This window comes from Pleurodeles waltl, chromosome 5, assembly GCF_031143425.1.
Source record: "Pleurodeles waltl isolate 20211129_DDA chromosome 5, aPleWal1.hap1.20221129, whole genome shotgun sequence".
NCBI lineage: Eukaryota > Metazoa > Chordata > Amphibia > Caudata > Salamandridae > Pleurodeles > Pleurodeles waltl.
The window spans coordinates 445,704,304-445,718,186 of NC_090444.1; the positions used below are offsets into that span (position 1 = coordinate 445,704,304).

General features: G+C 42.6%; 1 protein-coding gene across 1 annotated transcript in view; it reads right to left on the reverse strand.

Annotated features, from left to right (window-relative positions):
- Positions 1-404: 404 nt before the first annotated feature.
- Positions 405-13,883, reverse strand: part of RAB1A (RAB1A, member RAS oncogene family) — a 117,729-nt gene continuing 104,250 nt past the window's right edge. Inside the window, exon 6 of the mRNA XM_069234262.1 lies at positions 405-3,111. Coding sequence (XP_069090363.1) covers positions 2,914-3,111 — 198 coding nt within the window. The 3' untranslated portion in view covers positions 405-2,913. The remainder of the gene's footprint in view (positions 3,112-13,883) is intronic.

The following is a 13,883-nucleotide window of genomic DNA, read 5'->3' on the forward strand; positions in this document are numbered from 1 at the left end:
TCAGAAACACATCCTTGATGGAGCCAGTCACACGTGAGAAGATAGGCCCGAATGAGCGGCGAAGAAGAGAATCACAGAAGCAGAAAAGTGCAATCGAAAACACAGTTGAGGACTGTAAAGAACCAAAGAATCGTAACAAACAGAGTCACAGTATAGGGCAGAGGCACACATGTCCAAACCAGACAGTGGACAGGAAACAATCTAACACTGGAGTCCATGCCCATACACAATGTCACTGAGATAAGGAGTCACTTGACCTTGTGACTCAAAAGACTTCTATGAAGAAAAACAACTTGCACAACGCTGCAGAGCATGTGTCTCTACAGCCACACATGCCAGCGAACATATATTTAGGTCATGGCAGAGAAAATAAGTGTGGACAAAAAACATTAGAGTAACTGAAGTAATATACATAAAGTGACACATTTATTACATATCACATTATTAGCAGAGCAAAACTTCCATGAGAACAACAATGTTTATTGCACCATAGATTGCATATGTATTGCCATTGTTGAGGGAGAGGTATCATGACACGCGACACTCCCCCACCCACCCCCAATTCAACAATGATAATAAATTGCTTATTACACTCCGCATATCTATGATGAATAAACTGGTGCTGCAATGTCGGAGGGTGCCAGCTTGTTTCACTGAAAGGTGGAAGTACTATAACCTTGAATACATTTACATGTGTTTAAGGTGCTAGTAGTTTTAAGCTACATTTACAGCTGCACTATAAATGTAATTGGTGCCTAAATTCAGTAAGGTTCTTTAAAGCAGGGTATGTTATATGTAACAAGACATTATGAACTTTCATAATATTATTTTTCCAGAGTCATAAAAGATGCACTGGGCCAGCAAGGGAGAGAAACATTGTGCAAAGGTTATAGGAAGCCCACCATAACAGTACGTATTAACTTGTGATGTTTAGCATCGGTGGGAAGAACTGCCTAAGAGACGTGTTATGGGGCACAAAGGCGGTACATTTTTAGGTCTCTAACCAATTTGGCTGAACAATAAAGTTTTCGGGGGGGAGAATACTGGTATATGGGTTCTCTGAACATTACCACAAACATGAGTCGAACAAGTAACCCTTTAAGATACAGCAGACAAACTGACATTTGGACAAACAAACTTGGAAAAAGGCACATCTAGGTTTTAGCTTAGGACCAGTTGTGTACAAGAACAACAGGATAACATGCCTTTCCCAAAACACCAAAATATACCTATAGTGTATATATCTGAAATCTGCAATATTACCAAACTCAGTTCTGTTAGGTTAAATAAAATAAGCACACGCTGTAATTAGTCAATAATAAAATGTTATTTGGCCACAAAGCGATTCATAGATGAAAAGTGCTGAATAAAGAAATGTGTACTGTTTAAATATCTATGACTGTACCAGTATAAACCGTTTGGGCACATAAGTGAAAAGCATGGCATCTGAGATAACTTAAACAAGTTCTAGGCTCCTGGGATTTGTAATTATTTTTCTTAAATAAGGGGTCTCAGTTTAATCACTTCTACTTTGAAAACAAAAAAAATCCATTTTGGCATCTTGCTTTGGTCAAATTCAACTTTCATTTGCATCTTTACATCCCATACTTTTCGCCCCACTGTCTGCAACATTATTTTCTATATTTGCAGTAGGCGTATTTTTATCCTGTAGTATTCTCAGCAATTCAAGGTCTTAAAACAGAACAGAATGCTCCCATTTAAAATCTTTGCTAGGATCTGAAAAATAAATGTTGATATTAACTTATTTAATAAAATTAAAACTGTGCTAAATTGTCTGAAGATTTAGCAGTACATAAAAGAAAGGTAACAAAAGAATGTATTCTGATGCCTGAGCTCATGAAAAGAAAAATGCACTGCTTTTCACCTTAGCTACAGACTTCATGGTAATAGTAGGGAACACTATAAAACAGCCATATCAAATGGCGTCTGAACTAAAGGACAAGGATCCTGTACATTCAGCTTAAAACATTCTACTTTTGTTATGTCCTCGTAATTTTCAACTTGCCTATTTCCAACTAATATCAAAGCATATGCAATATTAACTTTTAGACCTGAAGTATCAATTTTTAAATCAAAATAATTGGGTACAAAATACCAAATATATCATGATAAGAACAACAACGGCAACAGACTTGGTTTGGGAAATCAGTGATGTTTGTCCAATGTACACTATTGATACAAGGTAACTCAAAAATTCAGTAAGAAATATAAAAATGTATTCTCTTCTTCCTAACTACAAGACAACACTAGTTTACCATACAGTTAGATATTACTTCCAATAAGTACAATATTTATTAAACATGTCTTCAGTTTGTTACATATTGGGCAACAAATTACAATATCCTGCAGCCACAAATTATATGCAGAGTATGAAGAAAATATTAATCAGACAGCCTAATCCTCCATTAATAACTACAAGAAAGAACTAGCAAATCAGATGTTACATAGAACAGCTCACTTAACTTTATTTATGCATGGAAAGTGACAGACACTGTTGTGCTGTTTGATACAAAATTGCTGAACTTCATCTTCAGAAGACTAAACCCGACATTTAAACATGCCAACAGGAACATCAAAACAAAATTATTTTCTAACCAACCACAAGAGACAGTCTGGTATACGTAAAGCAATGAAGAATAAACACATTATTTATAAACCAGTAGATACACATACACACACAAAGGTTTAAAACTGTTCTGAAAATGAAGTTAGCGGCCTTGAGTCGGGGAATAAAAAAAAGTCAGCAATGACTATTTCCAATCGCTGACCCTTAGGGAGACGGTAAGAATCTGTCGTAGTGCGGCTACATACAGTACAATTCAGGCAATTTTCTTTTGTCACTTAGGATCAGATTGCAAATTCACTGGTGTGGTGACAACGAGGAGGCAGATTTTAGCAGCAACCTCCACTGGACTGCTTGACCGGAGTGCTTTGAATTTTGACATTGGACTTTTCTGCCCCACCAGATGTTGCTCCAGGGCCCATTCGCTTTTTAATTTCAGCTGCCATTGTCATGAAAGCCTGTTCAACATTTGTTGCATTTTTTGCGCTGGTTTCCAAAAATGGAATTCCAAGGGAGTCTGCGAATTCCTGCAAATGAAAAAGTATGTTCAGATTATTTAATAAACAAAAATCAGTTAAGAAACTGACTATATCAACAAACCCAAACACCAGACATAAAAAAGGATACAAGGTAACTAAAATACCTCAATTTTCTTAAAATTTAGCAATAACAATTTTGCAAGTAATAGTTTTGATATATGCCGTATTACTGAGAAATTATCCAAGATCTGTGAGGCTTTTTTGCCAGGTCCTAGTGCAATTAGTAGTTAATTGCAATGTAGGTGGGTGTTCACAGGTGCCAAGTATTATAGTACCCTCAAATTGGACAAACAGGGTTCTAATCAAACTTGACCCTCTAGTGAGAGCAATCAAGATTCAATGAACTCAGACAAAATAGGACACATGACAACCCCAAAGGTTATGGTACATTCTGGTGTTAGTTCTACGTTTTTGTTAGAGAGGAACCAAAATTTGAGCAGGGTGAAATGTTACTGGGTGTCTAAGGATTTGAAGCTTCAGTGCCTGTCCATTGCCTAAGACGACCCAGAGGATGAGCAAGACTACTAAAAGCAGGTATCAATTTCCCTTCAATCAATGGATACCATGCATCTTTTGTTGCTATAATAACAATGACTTGTGTTCCAACTTTTATCTTCTAATGTACCTGGATTGTGTTATAAATTTCATAGTGCAAAGGTATGTTAATGTTTACATGTGTTATCATGCAATGATTTTAAGTAATTAAGCATGAATAGTAAACTTTAAACTTCTTTGTTTTAGTTTATTCTAGTGCATTCCGCAGTCTACAGCTTAAGAAGGGAAGATTAGAACCAACATCGAAAGGTCACCTGGGATTACCAGATCACTTAAAAGGATTATTACTGGATGGAAAGGCAAACTGAAGCAAGACTTCAATGAAGGGGTTGTTTGAACACAGGTGTCTGGGTTCAGTGCTGTCAACAGGAGGCAGTTTTGCAGAGCAACAGACCAATATATACTCAGAGGGCGTCAACATTTTGGGAATTAATAAGTTAACAAGCACTGGCAATGCCAATATGTCTGTCTTATGAATGTACTGTCAAGCCAGATGTAAAAACCCATGTGTGCTGACTGCCCTCCTCCCTTCTGTGCTGTCTGAGAGAAAAGCCATAAAATATATAGTTACCCAATACGCTTTAATAGCATTGCAATGCCGTGGATGTGCCCCTAAAAAGTTCAAAATCAGGCAGCTGGATACATAAAGTGATGAGATGTGTGAAGGGCAAGCACTTTTTTTTGTGGAAGCACACAACTTCTGCCCAATCTAAACAGGTACTTCCGGCTCCCAACATGTGGGTAGAGACAAAGCCCCCTCTTCTGGTGATACTCGCATAATTGTCTGGTGACAGCTGTGCTGTCATGCCAGACCATAAAAAGCCTTGTGCTGACCACACCTACACCCCAACCCTCTCCCAAAGGACAGAGTGCTCCAACACTACCAGCAGAGCACACAGAGTGGCGTGTTACCAGAAAGTGCGCCTGTAGGTGGGATGGATGGGTCAGGCTATAAAACTACGTTTCTAATACACTGGTTTAAGCTGATTCTCCCAAAAAAGCTTACTGAAACCTCTGTACCCTGAGGAACAACTTAACATTCCTTCAATGTGACCTGAATATTTTTCTGGAATAACAGTGTACATGAACACTGAATCTATTATCAATGCTACTGTAAACCCACACTCTTCAAATTCAGCTGTTGGTCTCAAGCGCCCTTTATCACCACACACTTTTTACTTCCTCACTACCAAACATTTCTCAGTACACCCTATATATTTACCTGTTTCTACTGTACCTACTCTGGATTTTAAATTTTCTTTAGGCTTGTTGCTCTCTACACATCCACACAAAAGTGGCCCTTGCGACCATACTTCCTGCATTCTTTGTGTGCTGCAAATCATTTCTTCAATTCAGATGTGTGATAAGTACTCCCACAACAAGTACATCCCTTTACTTTATTTCTCGGACTACTCCACAAGGCCCCAGCACCTCCCTTGTTACAGTTTAAGAAACTGCGTTGACCTCTCTCAGGACAGTCAATCCTCAATAATGCAGCCTCTCCACTGTCCATGTTTCTTTTGCTAAATTCTTTCATACATCACTGTGACTTCTCTATTAATTTGGCCATCTATACCATATCTTTAAGTGACGGATCCTTAGCAGCCCATAACCTTTCCTGTATTTTTTTTTTATCTTTGCATTGAACAACAAGTTAACTCTTTAGTCATTAGCCCAAAACTACACTTAATTGATAATTCTCTGAATCTGACCACAAACTCATCAATAGATTCATGTTCTAATCGAGGTTGAGTGTAAAATTTGTATTGTACCATGACCAGATTCATTTCCTTTGTAAATCTAGTTTCTGACCTCTTAAGTGCCTCATTGTACACATTATCCATAGGTCAACCATTAGGCCTCACTGCCAGAGGGAAGAAATTGAACATCCGCTGCCCAGAGCATTTAACAGTAGAGATTTCGTCCTGTCTGGTGAAAAGCTTTGTACATCTAATGCTACAATATAATTCTCAGACATTTCAATCCAATCACCCCAAATTACCGCCAGCCCTCCTAGTTGAGAATCTTACTGTTTAATGCCATACTGGGAGACTAATACTGCAAGAAATGTCCACTTAATCTCATGCAGTCGCTTAATATTTTAATAATCTCCAATAATTAAAATTGTCCTAGAATATAATCTCTATACCAATGTCCATTTCTCCACTGCTGTTAATGGTGTGCATATCACCATGAATTTGCACCTACAAGTATCTCAAATCACTGTAAATTATTGTATCCCATATAATAATGGCACTGCCTGCTTGAGTGTGCTGATTACAGCGAAGGATGCCGCTGTGCCAAATCCAAGATGGCATTAACTGCACAACATAATACTGGTGTGCAGATAACTGAAGGATGCTGCTCAGCCCAATCCAAGATTGTGCCATGCTGTGTGTGCTACGTATCCCCCACCATACAATTCCAGAAAATAATTATCGAAGCAGTGTCTCCTTGATGCGCAGGCACTTAGAGCACCACATACACTTTTCAGTGGCAGGTACTAGGACCATCCAAGTTGTGTGAGACAGTTGCTTCCGCTAAAGCCTCCTCTGCTTGTCACCAATTTTGTACTGACCAAGTAGTATGCAACATGGCTGCCAAAAGCAGTTTCAACTATTCTTTATTCAGCACACAACCTGGAGTCTATCCTCCTTGAGAGCCAGAGGCCCATTGACTCCCATGGAACTCTCCAAGCCTCACAATCTAGAACCCAAACATCCTTACATCATAACATCCACCATGGCAGGGACCGTGGGGCTTCACGCCTTCCATTCGCCACAGATCTTTTATGACTGGCAAACACTGAATGAGCCAAATCTTCAATCAAATACCCTGAGTAGTCACGCTCAACCTGTCAGCCAGCAAAATTGTTACATTTTTTGCCATCCTTTTGGGATGGGAGGGACTGACCAATTCCATAGAACACCAGTCATCTGCCCAGATCTCAGAGGCTTTACTGAAGAGGACAACCTCTATCTTGTGTCCACTAAGGTGGAGGCAAATCTGCTTCATCACTTTGTCACAACACTAAAGGCAGTAAAAAAAAAAAGGAAAACAAAAAACAAAAAAAAAATCTTTGCTCTGGTTGCTTAATCATCATGGCCAATTGACTCCACCAATTGGGTGTCATCGGCATACAACAGAATTTCAAGGCCAAACTCTAACATGGTTAGCCAGGGACACCATATGGATGTTAAGAGTCCGGCTTAATAAATACCCGTGGCACCCCGCAAGCATTACTCAGATTTATACAGAGGAAGAGAAACCATTTGACATCTACTCTGGCTGGTTGTGAGACCTCACCAAGTAATGACCCTATTCTGTGTCAGACCAGTTAGGGCTCTTGTATACCATGTATCAGTATCAAAATAATACGCGAGGAACACAACACAATAAAAACCTCCTTCCAGTTCATACAAATAGCATATATTTCTTTATCATTAAATAGACACTAAAAAACTAAAATCTGCTGAATAGATCACGAGTAATGATATTTAAACTGTTGTCATAAATCACTGCAATTCACTCAAAAAGATTTATAAAACATTACTTTTCACTTATAGTGGTAGTCTAGAAGTCACGAAAGCCAGGGCCAGGTCAAAAATCAACGTTTCAGGCCAACAGTGATGGAGCACTGATTGGATTCAGGGGCTGGGCTGGTCCCAGTGACTTACCTTCACACTCAAACTTTTCTGGCTCTTTTTCTCACTGACTGGCTCATCTGCAGGGTCCTCTGCAGCTTGGATCCAGCGTTGTACTCGACATCAGTGGACAGGGGAAGTCCAGCGGCGTGGTGGGGGTCTTTGCTCTTGACGGAAGCTCCATGTGGTTTACAAACTGGCAAAGCAGTGGTAGCGTATAAGCCTCTAAATTGCTGCCAAAAAACTATTACCTTTTAGCATTAGGGTCACAGAGCTGCACCAATGGAGCCCAGAGGTAGCTGGTCTGCTAGGGACTTTGTAGTTGCAAGGCTTCTTTAGCTTATGTGTTCTGGATCTTAACAGGAGGCTAGCCAATCACCCCTTGGAATCCACTCACTAGTCCATGGCACTAATGGGAGCATGTTCATCCCTTGGGATTACTCTCTATAATTTTAAAAGCAGGAGTAGTAATTTATTTCTGAAGTCCTGTCTTGATTCAGAAGGTGCCGTGTTACTTGGTGCAGCCTTTCATTCCGAGGTCCACAGGTTTGGCAGATGCAGTCCTACTGTCCTTTTTTAGTTCACTAGTGTTCTGTGGCTGGTAGTTAGGTGTGTCCAGTACAATAAGCAACTCCTCCTGGGAAACCAGTTATGCAACAGGTTTTCCTCCTCTGGAAGACATGCCGGCCAGTCTACCTAGAGAAAGGAGAGGGCAAGGTGCAGTGTGACTCGTATTTGGCTGTGAAAGGCAGCTAGCCTTCTAAAGTCAGGCCATCAGCAGCCACAGCTAGGGCAATCATTTCAGGAGGACGTCACAATTCAGAAAGATCTATTACAACTTTGGGGCAAGAAAGTGGTGATTTTTTAAAGTCACCTTTATATTAGATGTTCGTGTACATAAGACTTCAGCACTATGTTGGGGTTATTGTAACAATTTATTTGATACCTTATAGTGCTGTATTTAGTAGTCCCAAATGGAAGTTAGTACTTAGCTATTGGGCTAGTGTTAACATATTAGTCAATGGGACTACCATCCTTGCTACGGTTAACACAATAGGAAGTTTTCACTTTCAGAACATAACCTTTAATATTTAGAACCCTCCGTTATGGGCTTTTATGGCCTAAGGAAAGTAGGGGGTCCACGTTAAACAGATGTAGAGCTATTTCAGTTTAAATTCCTAGACTGATGCAGATCAAAAATATCTGTGTATCATCTGCAGACATAAAAAAAAAATGTCCACTGCAGAGAAGAATTTCCTGGTGTACTTCTCTTCGGTGATGAAGACCTTCCTTTTTGGGTGGGTAGGTACGTGGTTTCTGTACCAACTCTAACATATGTCTGGTGCACCCACTGGTTCATCGTTACTGACTCCCAAAGGCAATTTTCTCCCTGACCCGTTGAGCTAGGGATGGCATGCGGCAGCTACAAAGTTACACCAGTTTTTGGGAAGCGCTGCTCTTCTAGCCTGAAGATCTGCCGCACCTGGCCTCTGGTTCCCATTGGATGCATAGTCCTAGTGATATCTAGCTGTCACCTGGCATATTATGGTCTGATGTGACCTCCAAAATAGTTGATGCCCCATTTACACAAGTCATGAAAAGTCATGGAGCCAGAGCAGTGGTACCAGAGGGCTCCGAAATCCCATGCCATTTCAGTTTTCATTTTGTTTGTAGAGCATCATCTATGCGTTTCCCCAACAGGGAGATTCCATAAGGTAGCACACCTAACATCTCTGCTTGGACATTCAGGTGGAACATGGTGGATCTCAGCCAGCTCTTCCTTCTCATAACAGCTGCTCCTGCCCAACTACAGAAACCTGTTTGAAACATCTACTGCAACATTTATTATGGCTTTGGATTCTGTGCTCCCTCTTTGATACTAGGGTTAGCAGCCTCTTTTCTAGGATGAGGCTGATCAGGGGAGAGATGCCATGCTAAAATCAGCTGATCAAGTGAGTCCAATATCACCAATGTATATTTACTCTTGACTGAAATAGCCATTGAACAAACGTTACCGCCAATAACCGTCTATCGGCCTGCCATCTATCGGGAGACACAAACAATGGGGTAACTGAGTTTTTTGATCTTCGTTGCTTGTAGACAATCACAGAATCTGGATTTAGATTGCCTGTAAAGCAGGAGTATCTGTATGCCTCAAAGCCTCTAAAAATGGTGTGCCACCGATGAGATTGCAGCCAGTGTCTACATTAACTTTTAACCTTATGAATTAAACAAAATCCAGAATGGGTATGATCTTGTGGGTTTACCTTACTGTTCCTTAAAATAAAAAAGGAAGTGCTGCAGATCCTTTGAAAGACTGAATTTCTTAGTCACTCTCTCCATTAGAGCATGAAAATGGGCTATGTCTTCTGGAGGGGAATATGGCTGTATGGGTGACTTGTCACCCCCTTGGGAATTATATAATCATCCTATTCTGAATAAATGGACTCTGACAAGTCTTCTTCCCTCATATCCTTAGGTGTTGAAGAGACCTAGGGCTGTCTGACAGCACTTTGAGATGTGCTCGCCGAAGGTGGCGGAGGCGGCAGAGGATTCACAGGTGATGGAGGAGTTGTAGGTGGGGGTGGATGCGAACTGAGTGTAGGTGGCCCAATAGGCTATTGTGGGAACAATCTTCCGAAAGTGTCTATCATCTGCTTTAGAGTAAACATGAAGGCAACTGGCATCTGTATGACCTATGGTTCTTTGTAACAATGATGAGGTCTACCAGAGATTGGGGAGGAGGGTGCTCTGAAGAGTCGCTGAAAGTCATACTCCTGGTAGGCCACCTCCTCATCTAATGGCTCTTCCTCAAATTTCTGTAAGTACAGCACATCTGTGTCACACTGTAGGATGCCCCGAAAGAGTTGATTGCTAAAGTCTGCCTCCAGACCAGAATCTTGATGGGCAGGATTGTATTCCCCTTCTAGGGTAGAAAGATAGCTTCTGATGGAAAATTTGTCATCAACCGTTGAAAACAAGGCTATGGGTATCACCATCAACCAATACACCTCTTTGGGACCATCACCAATGGTGTTGTCGAGGAAAGGGATGGTGTTGACGGGGTAGTCATAGATGATCTCATTACGATTGTTGAAAATGGTCTCACAGGTGACAACAGAGTTATCATCAGCAATGTTGCTGGCAACAGTAGCTTCTTTCTCATCCATGGGGATGACAGAAAAGCCACCAGTGAGGATGGCACCTTTGTGATATCGCCCAGAAAGCTGGATTTTCGTGCAGTTTTATTTAGTATGATGATGCATGTACTTCCTGGAGTGTTTACCTTTAGGAACTCCTTTTTCTTCATGTTAGGTTGTAGTAGATGCTTTAGGGTGCAAGTGCAGCGCTGCAAACTCTACATGTTTCCATCTTGGTGCTGCTTTTGTAGAAGTGCTTGGTGGAGCACTTTTCACTGAATCATCACCAGAGGAGCGGGCATTTTTTTTTTTTTAATGTACATATGTTTCCAACCTTATCACCCTAGCCTTTAGAGTTTTAGAGGGACAAGTCTGACATATGTCCCAGCATGAAGCTTGCTGCACTGGATAGAGGCAATAAACAAGCTGCTCATGTGGATCACCTGTATACATTTTCTATACACAAGTAAAGCAGGGTTGCAAACTAGATTTTCTCCGTCAGTCAGGACAGTTGGTAAAAGAGAGAAGTCTCCATGGTCCACAAAATGGATCTTTCACAGAAAATTACACTAAACAACGTACAGTATGAAAAATCCATGCTGGAGAACCAAGAGACCTTGAAGGCTAACATGACCAGCAGAGTTGCAGTCTCTCTTGCAGGCAATGCACTGGAAGAGGTTGAGGCCTTAACCTACCAGGGCAGTGTCACAGACCAGCAGGGCAGCACAGACACCAGTGTTAAGGCAAGAACCAACAAAAGCAAGGGCTGCTTTCATTCAGCTAAAGATCTTCAGTGCCAAGGACTTAACGTGGGAAACCAAGAACAGGCTTTTTAACACTACTGTTATATCTGTCCTTCTGAATGGATCAAAAACTTAAAAGACAAGAGTAACCACCATCAATAAAGTGCAGACCTTAACCAACACCTGTATGAGGATAATACGCCAAACAAATCAGCCAGCAACAACGACCTATGGCAGCAGAGTTTCCAACTCACTGCCCATGAAGAAATCCTGAAAAGTCACTGGGGCTGGGTAGGTGACACCCTCCTCAAACCCATGCAATTTCACCAGACAAGCTTGACCTGGAACCCTCAAGGGAAAAGGAAACTAGGAAGGCCACGAAACACCTAGCCTCAAGGCTGACCGCAAGGCAGATGATGGGCTACACCTGGAGCCAGACAAAGTATCTGTAAGTTACAACAGTTTCCCAAATCAGTTCAGGAAGAGCAACACTACATGCCACGAACAGATGTTTACAGGGTAAGTAACAAAATACATTTGATGGCATGTGTGGCTCTACATACACATGCTGTAGGAAGTTGGCTCTGTATGTGCTATTTCAAAGTAAGGAATAGCATGCACAGAGTCCAAGAGTTCCCCTTAGAGGTAAAATAGTGGTAAAAATAGATAATACTAATGCTCTATTTTGTGGTAGTGTGGTCGAGCAGTAGGCTTATCCAAGGAGTAGTGTTAAGCATTTGTTGTACATACACATAGACAATAAATGAGGTACACACACTCAGAGACAAATCCAGCCAATAGGTTTTTATATAGAAAATTATCTTTTCTTAGTTTATTTTAAGAACCACAGGTTCAAATTCTACATGTAATATCTCATTCGAAAGGTATTGCAGGTAAGTACTTTAGGAACTTCAAATCATCAAAATTGCATGTATACTTTTCAAGTTATTCACAAATAGCTGTTTTAAAAGTGGACACTTAGTGCAATTTTCACAGTTCCTAGGGGAGGTAAGTATTTGTTAGGTTAACCAGGTAAGTAAGACACTTACAGGGCTTAGTTCTTGGTCCAAGGTAGCCCACCGTTGGGGGTTCAGAGCAACCCCAAAGTCACCACACCAACAGCTCAGGGCCGGTCAGGTGCAGAGTTCAAAGTGGTGCCCAAAACACATAGGCTAGAATGGAGAGAAGGGGGTGCCCCGGTTCCGGCCTGCTTGCAGGTAAGTACCCGCGTCTTCGGAGGGCAGACCAGGGGGGTTTTGTAGGGCACCGGGGGGGACACAAGCCCACACAGAAATTTCACCCTCAGCAGCGCGGGGGCGGCCGGGTGCAGTGTAGAAACAGGCGTCGGGTTCGCAATGTTAGTCTATGAGAGATCTCGGGATCTCTTCAGCGCTGCAGGCAGGCAAGGGGGGGGTTCCTCGGGGAAACCTCCACTTGGGCAAGGGAGAGGGACTCCTGGGGGTCACTTCTCCAGTGAAAGTCCGGTCCTTCAGGTCCTGGGGGCTGCGGGTGCAGGGTCTCTCCCAGGCGTCGGGACTTTGAATTCAAAGAGTCGCGGTCAGGGGAAGCCTCGGGATTCCCTCTGCAGGCGGCGCTGTGGGGGCTCAGGGGGGGACAGGTTTTGGTACTCACAGTATCAGAGTAGTCCTGGGGTCCCTCCTGAGGTGTCGGATTTCCGCCAGCCGAGTCGGGGTCGCCGGGTGCAGTGTTGCAAGTCTCACGCTTCTTGCGGGGAGCTTGCAGGGTTCTTTAAAGCTGCTGGAAACAAAGTTGCAGCTTTTCTTGGAGCAGGTCCGCTGTCCTCGGGAGTTTCTTGTCTTTTCGAAGCAGGGGCAGTCCTCAGAGGATGTCGAGGTCGCTGGTCCCTTTGGAAGGCGTCGCTGGAGCAGGATCTTTGGAAGGCAGGAGACAGGCCGGTGAGTTTCTGGAGCCAAGGCAGTTGTCGTCTTCTGGTCTTCCTCTGCAGGGGTTTTTCAGCTAGGCAGTCCTTCTTCTTGTAGTTGCAGGAATCTAATTTTCTAGGGTTCAGGGTAGCCCTTAAATACTAAATTTAAGGGCGTGTTTAGGTCTGGGGGGTTAGTAGCCAATGGCTACTAGCCCTGAGGGTGGGTACACCCTCTTTGTGCCTCCTCCCAAGGGGAGGGGGTCACAATCCTAACCCTATTGGGGGAATCCTCCATCTGCAAGATGGAGGATTTCTAAAAGTTAGAGTCACTTCAGCTCAGGACACCTTAGGGGCTGTCCTGACTGGCCAGTGACTCCTCCTTGTTTTTCTCATTATCTTCTCCGGCCTTGCCGCCAAAAGTGGGGCCTGGCCGGAGGGGGCGGGCAACTCCACTAGCTGGAGTGTCCTGCTGGGTTGGCACAAAGGAGGTGAGCCTTTGAGGCTCACCGCCAGGTGTGACAATTCCTGCCTGGGGGAGGTGTTAGCATCTCCACCCAGTGCAGGCTTTGTTACTGGCCTCAGAGTGACAAAGGCACTCTCCCCATGGGGCCAGCAACATGTCTCGGTTTGTGGCAGGCTGCTAAAACTAGTCAGCCTACACAGATAGTCGGTTAAGTTTCAGGGGGCACCTCTAAGGCGCCCTCTGTGGTGTATTTTACAATAAAATGTACACTGGCATCAGTGTGCATTTATTGTGCTGAGAAGTTTGATACCAAACTTCCCAGTTTTCAGT